The following is a 19,646-nucleotide window of genomic DNA, read 5'->3' as shown; positions in this document are numbered from 1 at the left end:
GAGTGTTAAATGTAGGAAGATAATGGACCTCCGCCGGCGAAGTTATCTCAACAAATTAGGCCTATGCCGGTACAATGGTCTAAAAATTTGGATTATATCGCACCCGATCCCTTCACTGATATCAAGGTGTTTTCCACAACTTACCGGTAGGATCAAGTGTGTTCGACTAGTTTTCGTTGTATTTTGGAGAGGACTTTTTCAACTTTCGGCAGACAATACAAACAAGTGCGATTTGTATTATAGTGGAAATAAACTTTTCAAAAGTAAATATGCCCTTAGAAATAAGAACAAAACTTATATTTGAACTATGAGTTATGTCTCTGCAGTTGTTCAAATCGTCCACTGTAAATTTTCCAAATTATTTTTATCCATCAGAATTAATCTGCCCAATTTTGGTTATTGAAATTTTAATTTTCCTTTACCACAGTGTTACATGCAATCCTCCTAAAAGGTACAGTTTTATAAGAGTAGTAGTTTTATATTTATTACTGTTCAAACGTTGGCTCTACAGATCTGGAGTTGTAAAAATATATATATATGTGTCTGGAAAGTTGCATTTGAATAGCCTCAAAGATCCGAGGGAGATGGTTAAAGAATTTAAGTTGTGCAGTGACATGGGCTATACCTACAAAATAAAAGTATACGCTGGTAAAGGTACATTCAAAGATCAGACCACTGAGCATGAGGATGACCTCAAACTTAAGGTTGAAACTAGTCACATTTATTTTTTAATGAGAATATAGCCAATGATTTTTAATGAAAATATGTTTATATTGTCATTGATAATTGTGATGATGATGATGCTTGTTGTTTAAAGGGGCCTAACATTGAAGGTCATCGGCCCCTGATAATTGTGTAGTGAATAGATGGACCCACTCTTACTCCATTTAACGTCATCTGTCAATCAATTATCCCATAATATTTTTTAATATTCTATGAGGAGTCCTCATTTTAAAGAGTCCAGGTGTTCAAACAATGAACTTTCAAGGGTTCAGCTTTCCACATCATAAAGTAAAACTGTCCAAATTTACCCTTTCAGCATCTTTGGCCTTAGTTTAAAGAGGACTGCCTTAATTTTTGTGAAGGCATTTCATACCATTGAAATCGATGTGCTTCACTTCCTTTTCAGGATCTAGCTGCTCATTGATACAGGCTCCCAAATATTTCAAGCTACTCACTCTTTCAATCTGTTCATTGCCTAAGAATAACCTGTATATGTGATGGACTTGTTTAATGAAGATCGTAAACATTTATTTTCAGACCCATTTTTTCACTTACTGCATTTGTACTATGCAGAATTTCTTGCATATTGCTGTGCCTGTCAGACAAGATAACCATGTTATCAACATACCTGATTGTATCAGTCAAAACACCATTGATGTTCATTGCATCCTGATGATTTTCCAAAGCACTTTTAAAGATCTTATCTGAATTAGAGTAGAAAATAAAATTTGAAGAATAAAATAAACCCTGTAACTGAATACAGCTTCAAAACAATATTCCATCAGCATAGTTTTCCAGATATGAACAACCAAAAATATAATCTTAAATTTGATAAACCCAGTAAAATTTGAAAAACACAGTGTGTGAAACATACACTTTGGGTGGGCTTGTGACGTCATCCACTATGGCCGACCCACTTCCTCTTCGACTGCACCACTCATGTACAAGTCTAGTGTAAGATCAGCCCCTTCCCCGTCCCCTCGTAGCAGCAGCATGAGATCAGCATGGAAATTATGAGAGCGCGGAAGTGGAGCTTTCTGCCTTGAGAGTTTTCTACATGTATCCACGTGTCAAACCATACTGGAATGTTTGGTCTTTAATAAAGAGAGAGCTGGTTCAGTTTGAGCTCAGTCTGAGAGTGATAAGGGCCAGTCCTGTGAGTGACAGCGCTGTGGAGGGCTGAGCGCTGTTGGAGTGATAGTGTCAGTGGATGCGAGTAGCCCAGCTTAGCGGCTAGGGAGAATACAGCGACGTGGGACCTTGAAGGACGAAGACGATCCTGTGTGTGAATGTAAGACAGTTTTTATGTTTTATGGGCGTCATGTCACTCGCTAGTGCAGAAAGAGGTCGCTTATCACCGTGAGTTGGGAGCACAAAATGTGATATTGGAACTGCTTTAACATAGCAATTTTGGTACATACACAAAAAAATGTTGGTAATGCACTTCTTCAACCATGCACCACAAAATATCTCCCTCTGAACCACTTAAGTAGATATACCTTCCCACTGGAATATAATAGACACCTAATGCGCAAGCACGCGGCTGAACATCACACACCTCGCTGGTATCACCTCCACTTTTGGCATTCACTTCCACCACAACAACATGCCTTATCAATGAACTGTCATTGTTATTAAGATCACCATCACCTGAATTATTGTAACTGTAACTACAAAAGCAAAAAAGTACTTTCATCAGAGAATTTACAGAATCCCACCAAGATTGGTTGCCACAACACCAAAAATTCATGACTTTCAAGTTGCTCACAGGAAAAGAGACAGTTGATAAGAGTGAGTTGATATCACTACCAATAGGAAGAGGAAACAATTATGCCTGTATAAAAGAAAGTTTAACTTAGTTTACAGTCTCAATGAGAGATGGTAGCATAATGCAGAGGCTGCACATTGTATATAACTATGGCATTCCACACCTGCCAAAGTTTGGGGCATGCTGTACTTAGTACGGCACTCCACACTGCCGAGTTAATTGTATAAATACATATAGGAAACAGATAAAGATCAGTAACTTACCATGCAAGCACGTGTGGATAGAGTAATAAAAGAAACTCGCAATCCGAAAATTCTCAGCTATAGCCTTTGTCGGTGGAGGATAGAGTAAGAATGGTGGTGACCGTTGTTGAAAATTAGGCACTGTTGCAGGGTAATGGAGAGGGGGAATAAGCAAGAAAAGAGAATAGAAAATAGAAACAGTTAACTTATGTGAGGGTTGAGTGCTTTCCTAATCCTAATTACCAGTTGATCTCCAATTTCGGAATCTCTAAGGGAAACAGGGTGCAGATAAATTTTGGATTTATCATATTCATCAAAGGGGGATTGATGGAGGTGGGTATGAATGGGAACAGCAAGATCCATGTTGTGGGTTTTGCAGGTATTGCGCTGGCCACACATTTGTTTGGCAGGAGTTGGTAGTTAAAGGTCTTGCTTGCAGCCATTGTGTTAACAGGGGTAAGCTCCAGAAGGGGGGTGGGAGTTAATGTGGTTCATAGTGAGTGAGAATCTTTTTGAGGCTTGGTGAATGTCTGAATGTGACTGTTAGGCTTGATGAAAGATCATCTTGGATATGGGGTGAGGCTGAAAGAAGGCTGAAGGTTCATTTTAAAATTTGGTCTGGTCGCCACAAAACAACTTTCATTTTCTTTACAAAAATGTGTTTGACATCCCTTAATTAATCCACCTTACTTGATCTTTCCACCATTCCTCTTCTAGTACTTCATTGCTATTGACTCCTCTATTTGCAATACAGTCCACAACAGAGCTCCTCCATCTCATTCTAGGCCGTCCCCTAGGCCTCTTTGCAGTCTCTGTATTAAATAAATTGTTTCAGTTTTGTACACAATTTTTTTCCCCCCTGTATAATAATGACAGTGGCAAAGGAAGTGTATTTTCTGAAAACAAACATAAATGTTTATTTTTAAAGGAGATTCCAAATACCAATTTTCACGTCTGTAACATCTTCAGTTTTTAAGATATAACTATCCTCATAAAAAATAATTCAACTACTTTTTACTTCTTTTTACCCCCCATTAAGTGCCTTGTGTGAAAACAAAAATGTACATGCTCCTGTAATTTGAAAGGACTTTCCAAATACCAAGCTTCTTGTCTCTAACATGTTAATTTTTTGACATATAATATAGATATACCGGTACTCATTAAAAAAAATTCACCCGCTTTTCCAATACTTTCCAGCCCCTTAATTGGATTTTCCGAAAACAAAAAAAATACGTGTTTCATTATTTTTAAAGGAGATTCCAAATACCAGTTTTCATGTCCGTACGTCTGTAACACCTTCAGTTTTTGAGATAAAAGTACACTCATAAGAATAATTCAACTTCTTCTTCACTTCTTTCAACCCCTCTCCCGCCTTAAGTGGACTTTCCGAGAGCAAAATATATGTGTTTCTTTACTTTGAAAGGAAATTTAAAATACCAACTTTCATGTCTGTAACAGCTTCAGTTTTTAAGATAATGTGCCCTCATAACACATTTCAACCCCTTATTAACTTATTTTCAACCCCACACCCCTTACGTTGATTTTCCCAAAAAACAAAAATGCGTGTTTCTTCATTTTTAAAGGAGATTCCAAATACTAATTTTCATGTCTGTAACATCTTCAGATTTTGACATATAAGTATCCTCAAAAAAGTAATTCAGCTCATTTTTCACCCCAGCACGTTAAGTTGATTTCCCCCACCCCCACTCCAAAAATGTGTGTTCCTTTATTTTTTAAGGAGATTCCAAATACAAATTTTTATGTCTTTAATACCAATATCTTTAGTTTTTGACATATAAGTATCCTCAAAACTTACAAAGAATTCAACTAATTTTTAAATTCATTCACCCGCTTGAAAGGATTTTCTGAAGACATAGGAACACTTGTTTCTTTACTTTGAAAGAAGATTCCAAATTCAAATGTTGATGCCTCTAACATCTTCAGTTTTTAAGATATAAGTATCCTCATAAAAAGAATTCAACTCCTTTTTCACCCAGGCCCGTTGATTCCCCCCCCCCCCCCTTCTAAATAATGTGTGTTTTTGTAATTTTTAAAGGAGATTCCAAATACTAATTTTCACATGTGTAACATTAAATTTTTGAGATATAAGTTTCTCCAAAAAAATAATTTAATATTTTCACTTCCTTCACCCTTCCCCTTAAGTAAATTTTCCAAAAAGCAAAAATGCATGTTTCTTTATTTATAAAGGAACTTCCAAATGCCAGTTGTCACAACTGTAATATCTTCAGTTTTGAGAAATATGTATCCTCATAAAAAGGAATTAAACTCCTTTTTCACCACCTCCACCCCCAAATTTCTTTATTTTTAAAGCAGATTCCAAATACAAATGTTCATGTCTGTAACATCTTCAGTTTTCGAGATATAAGTAGAGTCCGGATTATTAGGTACTGATAGGTTAGAATGCCAGTAACAAGTATACCCTACACTGTACAAAAGTTATGCTATGAGATTGGCATAGATATTCGGGGTACAGCCTATAGAACTCCATGAATTTATGCTACTCTTCCTACATTATGGTACAACGGGTTGCATGACACTTCCTACAAACCAAATTACGTTGGATTCTAACCTATTACCACCTACAAATCCGAGGTATAGATACAAGTGTCCTCATGAAAAAAATTCAACTCCTTTTTCACTCCACCCCTGCCCGTTAAGTTGGTTTCCTCCACCCAAAAACTGTATATTTCTTTATTTTTAAAGGAGATTCCAAATACAAACTTCCACATCTGTAACCTTCAGTTTCGAGATATAAGTTTCTCCAGAAAAAGAATCCTTTTTTTTTTCACTTCCTTTCACACTCTCCACTTGAGTGAATTTTCCAAAAACAAACAGTACCCGTTTCTTTAAAAGAGCTTCCAAATACGAATTATCACAACAGTAATATCTCCAGTTTTTGAGATATATGTATCCTTGTAAAAGGAATTAATCTCCGTTTTCATCCCCCACCTTACCAAGTTGATCCCCCCACACTAAAATGCATGTTTCTTTATTTTTAAAGGAGATTCCAAATACGAGTTTTGACATTTGTAACATCTTCTTTAGATTTGTTTGGTATATATATTCTCATACAAATAATTCAACTAATATTTCAATTCTTTCACCCCCCTCCCCATTAAGGTTTTTTCTGAAAACAGAAGAATACATGTTTCCTTATTTTTAAAGGAGATTACAAATACCAATTTTCATGTCTGCAACATGTTAAATTCCTGAGATATACTGTAGATATGCTCATATAAAAAAATAAACCCCTTTTTCAGTTCCCCTTAAGTGGATTTTCTGAAGAAAAAAAAATATTTCTTCACTTTTACAGGAAATTCAAAATACCAGTCAAATCTGTAATATGCTACATGTCGAGATAATTTGCAGATATAATCTTTTTAAAAATTCACCCTTTTGTCACTCCTGTTCACCCCCTATTCATTGGATTATCCAAAAAACACAAAAATACGTATTCCGTTATTTTCAAAGGAGATTCCAAATACCAATTTTCATTTCTGTAACATCTTCAGTTTTTGAGATTTAAGTCTCCTCATAAAAGGTGTTCAACCCCTTTTCTCCCCTTCTTCAACCCCCTTAATGGGATTTTCTGGAAACAAAGAAGTATGTGTTTCTTTATTTTAAAGGAGATTCCAAATACCAATTTTTACATCTGTTAACTTTTAAGTTTTTGATGTATAGATATCCTCATTTTAAAAATTCACCCCCCTTTTGACATCATTAGTGATGGAACATCCAAAAATCCTCCCTTAGTGAACACCTACACCCTAATATAAATGTATCCCCAAAATTTCACTTCATTATGTCCAGTAGTTTGGCTCGGCGATGATGAGTCAGTCAGTCAGTCAGTCAGTCAGTCAGGACATGTTATCTTAAAACGTTAAAATTTACAGATGTAACAATTGGTAGTTAGAATCTCCTCTAAAAATAAACAAATGCGTATTTTTTGTTTCCTGTAAATCCCAATAGGAGGGGTGTAAAAGGGTGAAAAATGGGTTGAATGCCTATAATGAGGATACATATATCTCAGAAACGGAAGATATTACAGAACTGAAAATTTGTATAAGGGATCTCCTTTAAAAATAAAGAAACACGTATTTTTTAGTTTTTGGAAAATCCAATTAATGGCGGTTAAATAGGAGTGACAAATTGGGGTGAATTTTTTGAAAGACTATATCTACAGAATATCTTGGAAACGTAAAATGTTACAGACGTAAAAAGTGGGTGTTTGGAATCTCCTGTAAATGTAAAGAAACATAGGTGATTTGTTTTTGGAAACTCAACTTAAGGGGAACTCAAAAGGGGTGAAATTTTTAAATGAGAACTTTTATGGTAAATCTAAAAAAACTTAACATGTTACAGAAGTGAAAAATGGTTTTTTATCTCTATTAAACATAAAGAAACGTGTATTTTTAGTTTTCGGAAATACCACTTGGGTGAAGGGGGGGGGGTAAAAGTGACTGAAAATGGTGTTGAATTCTTTTAATTAGGCTACTGATATCTCAAAAATGAAGATGTTATAGACGTGAAATTTGATATTTGCAATCTGCTTTAAAAGTAAAGAAACACGTACTCTCGGAAAATCCAATGAAGTGGGGGGGTGAAAGAATTGAAAAATTAATTGTATTAGAATACATACATCTAATAAAAACTAAAGTTGTTACAGACGTGAAAATTCGTATTTGGATCTCCTTTAAAAACAAAGAAAAACGCGTTTTGTAGGAGAAACCATTTTTGGGGGCGGGAGTGCAAGGGAGTTGAATTCCTTTCATGTGGACACAAAAATCAAAAACTGAAGACGTTAGAGTCGCGATAATTGGTAGTCAGAAGATCCTTTACTATTAAACAAACAAGTATTTTTTGCGGGAAAGTTCACTTAGGGAGCAGTGTGAAATGAAGTGAAAAAAGTGAATTATTTTTATGGGGATACATATATCTCAAAACTGGAGGTAATAGACGTGAACATTGGTGTTTGGAATCTCCTTTAAACTTAAAGAAATACGCCTTCTTTTAAATATTTTCGGGGGGGGGGGGTAAATAAATTTATCGGCAGTGGGGTGTAAAAGGAGGTGAGACCAATTGATTTTACTGTCCTTAATGAAGGATTCTCCGTTGCTCAGGCGGCAGCGTGCCGGCCTCTCACAGCTGGGTTCCGTGGTTCAAACCCCGGTCACTCCATGTGACATTCGTGCTGGACAAAACGGAGGCGGGACAGGTTTTTCTCCGGATACTCCGGTTTTCCCTGTCATCATTCATTCCAGCAACACATAATAATAATAATAATAATAATAATAATAATAATAATAATGGTCCGGACCGTCGTCAAATGTGCGATCCGCGCTAGAAACGGCTCCTGGATGGGCAATGACTAAGAATGCAATCCAGCCGCGGGTTCAGTGCCGCCAAGGCACCCAGTATGACACCACGCCGTATCTTCTGAAGGATTTTATCCATATTAAAAATGATTATAGGAAGAGATGGCAAAGATTTACAGACCGGGACGTACGGAATCGATTGCTGGAAAGGAAGATTGAAAAATGGGAGGAAACGTGCCGTAATCTAATAGAATACGAGTCAGATCGGGAATTTTGGTGGATTCTCGCAAAAAACGAGTCAGATCGCGAATTTCGACAGATTATATATCTAAAACAATAAGCATTCAATTATAAATTTCAGTATAATACCGTAGCGAAGCACGGGTATCTTGCTAGTTTTATATATATATGACAGTGTATGAAGGTGAGAAGATTGTCCTTGTCGTTTTGTGTTTTCATGTTTGTTGTTCTCTCCTTTTCTGTTACTTCCCCTTCAAGGCTGACCTGTAGTGTGCCTATTCATGTTTCTATCTTTTTATGTTGATAAGTTAAAAATGTATTGTTACTCCCTACATTAGTGACTTCACTGGCAAATATTTAGAGCTCCATACTCTTCATAAACTTAATTTAGAATAATTTAGAATAACAAGCTCCAATATTAGTTTCATGCATCTTTAAATCTATGATCATATGCTTTACTCCCTTGTTTCAAACAAATTTACTTCATCACAGAGTGTTTCTATATAATCACAGAGAATCATATAACTGCTAATATCTCATCATCTGTACATTTACAGTATTTAAGATATTAGGCTTAGTTCAATCAAATTTTGAAATGATGATCATTGCAATCATGTGTTGAAATCAGGATATTCAAAATCTAGAAGAAGTCTATAGGAATTTACTAAGAATTTACTAACAGTCTTAAGTATTTAGGTCTGCACTGGTAAATTGCACAAGATATTTTACTTTCAACTTATTAATTCATTAACATTTCCTTTGTGCACAAGCTTAAAGATAAGCTGTTAAATTAGGAAGACCATTCAAGATAGGAAAGCATCAGTTACACTACCTGGATGATTCGACTGAGAAGTGGTTCCAGCCAGCCGACATTCACTTCACAGTGACTATCCAAGAACATCAAGTAGTCACCTTTGGCTTCCTGGGCTCCTCGGATTCGAGATCTTATAAGCCCTAATCATAAAAGCAGTGTGTAAATTTTCTGAACATTATGCATTTTTGTTTTCTAGGTTGTTTCTTGCTAATGTAAAATGAACATCATGAATCAGAATTTTATTCAAACAAGAATATTTACATTCAATTATTATGCATGGCAAAGAATAAAAATAAGTTTAAAATGTGAATATTTAGTTTTCACGACTGCATTGTATGTGAAATAACCTTCAACTTACAGCATTAGGACATGTCAAGTACATATACAGAACAAAAATGGCCAACTAGACACCAGTGGTAATTGAACCCATAATTCTTTCCAACAGAACAAATATGATCTAGGCTACCATAGCACAAGGTGATCAGATGTCCTGCTTTTTGCAGGATACTCATTTTCACTTCCATCCTGTGGTCCGTGTAAAGTATTAAATATTTCTGTTCCTATGTCAACAGTGTGTTGTCCCACCCTTAATGTTGTAACAGCTCCTAAGTCGATACCACACCAACAAAGGTTTTATGTGCATTTTTCTTCCATCCATCATGCTTCTTCAGGACTCTCAACACACTGATGTTTTCACAGATGCATTGTCTTATGTTTTCCTGTGAAACCTTTTCTTGAGTTGATATTTTTCCTAATTTTAGCTCATTTTGTTCCCTAAGGAAAGTGCTCCTGTTTCAAGTGCTATGCCAAGCAAGAGCAATTTTGGACTAAACAATGTCTCATGTACCATTATTTATCATGCTGTTAGTTTTTATACTTTCTCTGCGATGCCCAAATTTTATTTCATTGGGTCACTGATTGTTGAAGAATAATCATGCTGTATTGTGTTTTTATTTGTGTCACTGAATGAATGAATCAAGTATATCTAATTTATTATAGGATAAAGTTATATCTGATAACAAATTGCTACTAATTCTTAATGAATAGTTTTGTGAATTAGTGGGTGAAGAAAATCAAGCGCTGGGGTCCGAACTTGAAGAAATAAGTGGTTTTGAGTGTGTTCCTTCTTCTAAGTAGAAAAGGTGCAGAACTGTAAATCGAAACCCAATCGACTTCTTTTGGTGAAGACTGCAACTCTTATAGCGACACAGAGCATAATGTGCACGAGCAAAGTGCCTATGAAAATGTGAAAATTCATCTACAGGACATTGTTTGTAATGGTGTTGTTGACAGTGACGAAGATAGATGTGGTGGTGCTGATAGTTCTTTGAGTCTTCCAATGAAGGGAACTGACATGAGATAAGATTCATATATGAAACGTGTGACCAAAAACCCTATGTATATGTGAGAGTGTGCTGAGTACTGAGAAAGAGACCAAGTTAAATAAATTGTTTCAGTTTTGTACACAATTTTTTTTCCCCCCTGTATAATAATGACAGTGGCAAAGGAAGTAATTTTCACCTAAATAAATCATAATGGAATGCCTACAAAGTAGGAATTTAAACTGGAGTGGAAAAAGTTAAAATAGCCTGCTAAAATTTCTGCAAAATGCAATTTTAAGTTCTTTATTATTTATTCTCTATGAAATTAAATGAAGAAAGTTTCAAATCCTTTAGTTTAGTTTCTATTATCCCTGTTGTCTTTGGTGAAGATGAAATATGAATCATTACTTGTTTGGGTTTTCATTAAAATCACCAATTTGCAAGCCACAACAGAGAGGGCAGTAAATCTCATGTAATCTGACAGTGCTCATGACTATGTTGGAAATGACTTAATTCCAATTTAAACACAAATAGTTGGTTCACTGATTGTTGAAGAATAATCATGCTGTATTGTGTTTTTATTGGTGTCACTGAATTAACATGGGTAATAAATGATATCTGAACTTTTATTCACATAATATCAGACCGCAGACTTTTGTCACAACTTTGCATCATACGAACAGTTTATCACAGCTGTAAGAATGCCACATCACAATGCCAGTGTCATGTCATTATGTAGCTCACAAAATTCAATCGTGTAGCACAATAACCTGTGGATACTATCATGTTACTACAAAATATGAAAAAGCCATGTAGGTACAAAAATTCATGAGGGAATAAAAAGTATAACATATAACTGGTAGTTGATGCACATTTTGCGCTGTTACTGAAGTCCATTCTGAAGATCTCATGGCCATGTTTTGTATTTGTTCTTTTTTTAAGTCTTTGTCTCAGTCAGGAGAATGAGTACAATGTTCTCAATCAATCAGTCACTACTGATTTGCATTTAGGGCAGTCACCCGGCTGGCAGATTCCCTATCTGTTGTTTTCCTAGCCTTTTCTTAAATGATGTAAACAATGTCTCATGTACCATTATTTATCATGCTGTTACTTGGATAATACATTTACTCCATCATCAGCACTTGATGTTCTGAGCATTGCACTACAGGTTCCCTTTCTTCTTCTTCTTCTTCTTCTTCTTCTTCTTCTTCTTCTTCTTCTTCTTCTTCTTCTTCTTCTTCTTCCCTTTTCCAGATTATCTCTGTGTAATGTACCAAAGCCCTCCACCTTACTTGATCTTTCCACCATTCCTCTTCTAGTACTTCATTGCTATTGACTCCTCTATTTGCAATACAGTCCACAACAGAGCTCCTCCATCTCATTCTAGGCCGTCCCCTAGGCCTCTTTGCAGTCTCTGTATTCATGAATGTTCTCTTTGGTATTCTCTTTGCTGGCATTCTCATCATGTGTCCAAACCATTTTAGCTTTGCTATATCAATCTGTTCTTGAAGTTTACACATTCCCACGCTTCTCCTTATTTCTTCATTTCATATTCCATCTCGTCTGGTCTTTCCCTGTATGCTCCTCAAGAACCTCATTTCAGCTGCTTGTATCTTACTCTGGTTCTGCTTAGTCAACGTCCAGGCTGCTGAAGCATAGGTCAGCATAGGTTTATAAAGGACGAGTATATAACCTTCTTGCTCTTCATTGGCACATCTTTGTTCCATACAATGTCTCACACACACTGGTAGGAACTTGCAGACTGCTGTATTCTTAAATCAATTTCTCCATCCAAATTTCCATACTGTGACATCATGCTGTCCAAATATTTAAATGTTTTCACTACTTCAAGAGGCTCATTTCCTATTTGTATCACTCCCCTGGATTTTCTGTTACCTCTCGTCATGATCAAAGTCTTGCTTTTTGCAGTACTAATCTTCATTGCAAAATTTCTTATCTCCTCATTCCATAAATCAACTTGTGTATGTACTTCCTCTTCATTATCTCCCCAAACTACAATATCATCAGCAAAGAGCATGGACTTTACTTGCTCACCCATTATCTTCTCCTTAATATTATGTAGAATTCTATCCATGATGATCATGAAGAGTAAGGGAGACAATACACTTCCCTGTATTAAGCCTGTCTCAACTCTAAACCATTCAGTTTGACCCACTTTGGTTCTAACACAGTTTTTGCAATTTTGATACAATGCTATTACCATCTGCATTGTTTCATTCCCAATCTGTGCCACTGTCAATGTTTTCCATACCAAATTCCTTGGGACACTGTCATATGCCTTTTCAGTATCTAGAAACATTACTACCATGTCCTTTTCATATTCCCAATTCCTTTCCATCATTTGATGCAATGTAAATATTGTGTCAAATGTGGACCTACCTCTTTTGAATCCATACTGGTGTTCTGCCAATTTTCACTCTACTCTGTCTCTTATTTGTTTATTCAAGATTCTTTCAAGGATCTTAGCTGTATGAGGTATCCATGTCACTCCTCTGTAATTTTCACATTGCTTCCTGTCTCCTTTCTTGAAAATTTGTATAATGACCCCTTTTGTCCACTCTTTTGGAACAGTGTTTTCTCTCCTTATCACCCTTATCACTCTGAAGAGTCTATATAACCACTGTAGACCAATTGCTCCTGCTGCTATTAACATTTATCATTTATCAGGTTCCCCTAATGACACATATCCATCTTACACCATTTTTCACAGCCCTATGTTTCAGGTATATATATCCTTTATGTATGAGTTCTTTACCTCCCCTGCAGATTGAAATAATTTGTGTTTGTTGATCCATATGGAAAAAATTTACTTAATGGTAGATAATTTTTTTCAGAATAGCAAATGTGACATTCGTTAAGGTAACTAGTTTCCATGGAACTGAATGTGACAATTACAATTTCATAACATAAAGTACATACGACATTACATTAAAATGTGATGAAAAGTCCATCGTATGTTTTCCCTGTGACAAAACCAAGAACCATAATAAATATGTACTAGCTGAAACCTGTCAAGACATGATGGTCAATGGGCAAATATTTGTTGAAGAATTTCCTTATATTTGATATTCCTTGTACTTAATTTTTTTACAATTTTCTTTATGTCGTACTTTCACAGATAGCTGTTACAGCGACGATGGGATAGGAAATAGCTACAAGTGGGAAAAAAAGTTTTCTTTTTTGCTAGTTGCTTTATGTCGCATCGACACAGATAGGTCTTATGGCAACGATGGGACAGGAAAGGGCTAGGAGTGGGAAGGAAGTAGCCGTGGCCTTAATTAAGGTACAGCCCCAGCATTTGCCTGGTGTGAAAATGGGAAACCACGGAAAACCATTTTCAGGGCTGCCGACAGTGGGATTTGAACCTACTATCTCCCGAATACTGGATACTGGCCGCACTTAAGCAACTGCAGCTATCGAGCTCAGTGGGAAGGAAGTGACCATGGCCTTAATTAGGGCACAGCACCAACATTTGCCCGGTGTGGAAATGGGAAACTATGGAAAACCATCTTCAGGGCTGCTGACAGTGGGATTCAAAGACAATATGTTCTGCATGCAAGCTGATACCTATGTGATCCAAACAGCGCAGCCACTTGCTCGGTGCATTCCTTGTAAAAGTACCTTTTGGCACTATTGCAACTTTAAAATATCGCTCTTTTGACATTAAAACATTTAATTGGCCACGGCTGAAAACTAGCTAAGATAAATAGAGATCTACACGTCCCTTGAGTTTTATCGATTGTGATACAAAATGCCAAGTGAACTGGAAATTGATGCCTCTTGAAAGAAAATGGAAGTGTTTTACCGGATGTTGTTAAGTCAATTCGGAGTTTTAGAGCTCTCTGTCCAGCTTTATCTCCACCTATTATTTCTAAATCTAAACAATTTTCTTACATACTTCTTACAATTATGCCCTGATTTGGTTATGTTGAGAAACTATCACATTTCTAAGCAGCATAACTATGTCTCCAATTTTTAGAATAAGAATATGTGGAGGCAAACCATTAATTCCAAGGAATTCAAAAATTATGTAGGAAATTAAAGTAGCTAGCTTTCATCTTCAATATTAATCTGTTGATGCTAGTGTATGGTTTTGAACTACTGGGTATAAGTCCAATGACATCCAAATTAATTAATTAAAAACAGCTACTTTAGAGAAAATTAAAACATTTTTCGCTGAAGTGAACGTTTTGCTATAAATTTCATCACAATATCATCGTGCGGTAAAATTTTGGCTGGTAGTTCAATAACATTTGATCAGTCACCATCTACAGAGTGATAGTTGCTGCTACCGATTTCTTTGAAAAACATCAGTGAATTCCATTTTTTGTAGTTTTGCTCACATATTTTTATGTAAGCAGCATATTTTGAAGAAGGCTCAAAGAGGAGAGTATTTAATACAATTATAAAAAAACTAATTGTTTGGTGATAAGCATGCGGCAAAACACGCAAAATCTTCATGAAATCTCCTCCCGAAAACAATAATTTTCCCACCAGAAGGAATGGAATGTCATTACTAGGGGGCGGATTTCTATGACAAGTCATATTTTTTCCCTTAACATTATATCTTATAGTCTTGTATTTTCAACACATTTCCAAGCATGATAATCAAAATTAAACAGGTTTTATTGGGCATATAAATGCATATTTAGGTTTTCTTAAGTTTTATGGCATATTTTGAACAAAATATCATTATAACGGCGTGTTTTGGTAATTTTCATTTGAATTTCGTTTTATAAAAATCAGAATAAGCTCTAGAAATTATTTTTCAGGATGGACTGGAGTATACTACTGAAGAACCATTCTAAAGTAGTGTATGGAATGTTTCAAACAGGTAGGAGCTATTGTTTGCTAGCTGGTAATTCTGCAGTTATTTGTCATTGTTCTTATCTCTCTCCTTCGCCCTTCCCTCTTCCACCTTCAACACACTGAATGACCTTGGTCATTAGGGAGCTTCAGTCATTCAGTTCCTTTCAATATGCCTAAAACGAAAGTCTCAATGTGTGGGAAGTTGCAAAGTTTTGTTTGCGAGTTTGGTGTAAACATATTCAGTATGAATGGAGTGATATTCTGTAAATTGTGTGAGGTAACAGTTACTGCCGAAAAACGCTTCTCTGTGCAACAACACTGTAATACTGTAAAACATAAGAATTGTGTAACTAGATATTCTGCACTCGAAAATAGGCAATATCTGCTATTTGAAACCCCGACATCAAGTTCACAGTGTTCACAATTTTCACAAGATCTCTGCAAGATGATGGTTTCATCTAATATTCCTTTAAAGAAACTTAACAGCCGAAGCTTCAGACAGTTTCTTGAAAAATATACAAAGCATCCTATTCCCAACGAATCTACTCTCAGAAAGGACTATCTGACCCCTTGTTATGAAGAGATGTTGGATATAATAAGGCGTGGCGTGGGAGACAGTAAGATACGGGTTTCAATAGATGAGACCACAGATGTGGATGGAAGATATGTAGCAAATGTGATCGTTGGCACGCTGAAGGAAGACCGGCCTGGAGATATGTTCCTCCTGGCATGTGAAGTGCTAGAGAAGACAAACCATTCCACCACTGCAGTTCTCTTCGACATTTCAATGAATCTGTTGTGGCCAAACGGGGCAAAGAGAGAGCACATTTTTCTATTTGTAACTGACGCTGCTCCATATATGGCGAAGGAAGCCAAGGGACTTAAAATGCTATACCCAAAAATGATACATGTGACATGTCTTGCACATGCCTACCATAGGACAGCTGAAGAAGTTAGAAGTAGCTACCCTGAAGTTGATCAATTAATATCGAACTGTAAGAAAGTGTTTTTCAAAGCTCCACTTGGCGTTCAGAAATTTCAAGGAGAAGCACCTTCACTACCCCTACCTCCCAAGCTAGTTATAACACGATGGGGGACTTGGCTTGATGCCGCAGTGTACTATTGCAACAACTTAGATGTCATGGAGAAGATCGTGAAGTCTTTTGATCCTGCAGAATCGTCCTTCATAAAAAACACTCAAGATTTATTTTCAAGTACTACATTAAAAGCGGACCTGGCTTACATAAAGTCCAATTTTAATTCTTTATCTGGAGCAATCACGCAACTGGAAGTTTCAGGAGCAGAACTAAGCGATGCACTGAATGTTGTAAAGTGCATTGAACCAGAATTAAAGCATGCGAAAGGAACAATAGCATCTAGGGAGTGTAGAAAATTAGAAAATGTACTGGAAAAAAATAGCGGACTTGTGCACCTGCGTGGAATAAGTGACATTCATTGTGGAAACCCTTCATCTGCAGATTTCCAGCAATTTTCCCCAAGTGATTTAACTCTATTCAAGTACGCTCCCGTTACATCATGTGATGTCGAAAGAAGTTTTTCTCACTACAAGACGATACTCAGCAACAACAGGCGGGGATTCTCATTCAACAATCTTAAGATGCATGTGGTCATAAATTGCAACAATTCTGATAATGGAGACTAGATCAGGTATGAAAGTTTCATTCAAATAACATACGTTTTATGTATAAATTAAAACTGATTGAATATTGAACAGTGAAAGTAACTGTAGTGTTTATGTCTTCCACAGAGTCCATCCTTACCTAGAGGAGTATGCATTGTAACCTTAATGAGTTCATGAAATATTCATCATTTTAGTTGATTTTGGGTTCAAGATTTCGAAGAATTAAAACTTTTTAAACTCTAAATTAATTGCAGCCTGTAGCAATCATAATAAAAGTGTTTCTATGTAACATAGATGCTATTCATTAAGTCATATATTGAATTTTATAGGTCATATTTTTATGTTTTTAGGTCATAAATGCATACATATTTCATACATTTTTAGGTCATAGAAATCCGCCCCCTAGTCATTACCTATGATACATTGGGTGAACAAAAAATGCCGCACGTGGAGGTCGGCATGCGGTTCCTCGTCGAAATTCACGACAAAAGTTTATCTTGCATAACCTAGTCCCACCAATAGGTTTAATAGAAATGCAAGTTAAGAAACGAGGCTCTGGTAATGCTGTAATGGCATGCAGCGTGGCCAAGCACAGGTCGCATGAACTCGGCGCTCTGCCGGAGCTGTCCCATTAGCTCAGTGAGACGAGGTAATGCCATAAATGCCGGTTGCGCGGACGCGCCAAAGTTTGAGTCACGTTCGTGCCAATTTTTTTTTTAGTTAATGCATCAAATTGAATCCAATGTACACCTCTGCTATGCAATACACTATGTTCTGTTTCACCATTACAGTTACCTTTATTTAAACATTCAAACATAACATGAACTTCTTACAGATGTAAATGACCACTTTGTTTCATCCATGGCACACATAAAGTACCTCTAGTCTAGTCCTTGGATGACCTCTGTCCTCTACTTGTGGACGAAGATTACCGGTTTCCCGCAGGCGATGCTCAAGGTGACGGAAAACATTCGTATCGGGATGGCGCCTTTGAGGACACCGTGCTGCATACTCATGAGCAGCAGCAGAAACTTGGTTATTGGATGCACTCAACACTAAAAGCATATCGACTTATTCGCCGTTTGTGTACTCCATCAGGAAGCTGCCCTACATGCACTTGACAGGACCAGTTAAGGTTGGGTACTGCGTGGTTAGTCGATTCATGCATTCAGTTGAATGGATCACATTGTCATGTGTTCGACTATTGTCATGTGACAACAGGATGTCATACTTAAGAACACAGTTACACGACGGGAACTAGGGACCTGACGTCACACACACAAAAGAAAAGAAACAACCTGACATAGATTTGAGCCGTAGCTCCATGGTGTATGTGGGTTTGATAACACAGCAGTCGACTCAGTGAGCTGCGACGGCAGGTACGGTAGAGCGGGATGATGCAAGTTTCTCTATTACATTCCAATTCACTGTAGGATGTGACAGTGTTGCCAGCTTCTCGTTTTCGACTTGTTTTACAACAGCACCAGATCCGACTTGGCAATAGAAACTTTTGTCTTGCAATGGGATGAGGAATCATATGCCGACCTCCAAGTGCGGATTTTTTTGTTCACCCTGTATTTTAGGAAATGATTCACACACATCAATGAATGACCATTTGACAATGGGGCTTCATCCCATACTGAGCCATGCAAATGGAATATAGCCAGCTGCTTTGGAATTTTGAATGTATGTGCACTGTTCAATGGCTGGGCAACAAAACAGCGGCTATTCCTGTCTACGTTACTGAATAACATGAATCTCTAAACTGAAGCACATACGTAGTCTATTATATACCCCAAATGTTTTTCGAGTGCCCCAGGACCATCGATGAAAAATGGATTCTTAATATTTGTGTTGTTTTTTGGAGCAAGTCAATGATTTCATTAATAATTGAAAGCTGTTCCTGCTTTGTTATGAGTGCCATGATGGTGAAATCAAAACTAAAAATTAGCACATTAGGAAGAAATGGACGACCTGCATAAGCAGAAACGTTTCAGGAAGAACAAGAAGTATGATATGGAAGATGGACTCACTTCGCTAACAACTGGAATGGAAGAATTTCGCAGTCTCAGTTGTTAAAATTATGACATGAAAAAGGTTTAAATTCCTCCAAAATCAATCAAGTTAATAAATATAAGGAGAGATGACATGGAGAAGAAATTGTTTCAATTTATCAGAAATTACTTCAAGCTAGAAAATATAGGAAGTACCATGGACGAGACAGTAAAATTGTGTTGAATAACTTCTTCTTGGCCAAGCGAATCACTACAGCACAGCCTGCACAAGCCGAAGTACAGCTGACCAGGAAGACGTCTGACTGCGAGTGCGTGCTTGCCCCCTTTCACCTCCTCTTATCGTACCACATACCTCAGCACTCTCATGGTTCAGGTGGCCTTGAAGTACTGGTGAGCGCTTTGGGCAATCATTTATATTACATTGTAGGTGCTCGTTAAAGGAGGATTTTCGGATATTCCGTCGCTAAGGGGAGTGAAAAGGGGGGTGAATTTTTAAAATGAGTGTATCTATATCTCCAAACTTTAAAACTTTACAGATGTAAAAATTCGTATATAGAATCCCCTTTAAAAGCAAAGAAACATGTAATTTTTTGTTTTTGGAAAATCCCAATATGAGGGGTGAAAAAGGGTTTGAATGCCTGTAATGAGGATACTTATATCTCAGAAACTGAAGATATTACAGACCTGAAAATTGGTATTTGGGATCTCCTTTAG

The 19,646-nt window shown here is 36.8% G+C and overlaps 1 protein-coding gene across 1 annotated transcript in view; it reads right to left on the bottom strand.

The window, feature by feature from the left end:
* The window catches only part of LOC136863674 (polypeptide N-acetylgalactosaminyltransferase 16), a 249,248-nt gene that overhangs the window by 180,367 nt on the left and 49,235 nt on the right, over positions 1-19,646 (bottom strand). The window contains exon 7 of the mRNA XM_068226032.1: positions 9,142-9,263. Coding sequence (XP_068082133.1) covers positions 9,142-9,263 — 122 coding nt within the window. The remainder of the gene's footprint in view (positions 1-9,141; positions 9,264-19,646) is intronic.

This window comes from Anabrus simplex, chromosome 2 (genome assembly GCF_040414725.1).
Source record: "Anabrus simplex isolate iqAnaSimp1 chromosome 2, ASM4041472v1, whole genome shotgun sequence".
Classification (NCBI taxonomy): domain Eukaryota; kingdom Metazoa; phylum Arthropoda; class Insecta; order Orthoptera; family Tettigoniidae; genus Anabrus; species Anabrus simplex.
Note: the sequence above shows the minus strand (reverse complement) of the source record. Positions and strands in the feature narration are given on the sequence as shown.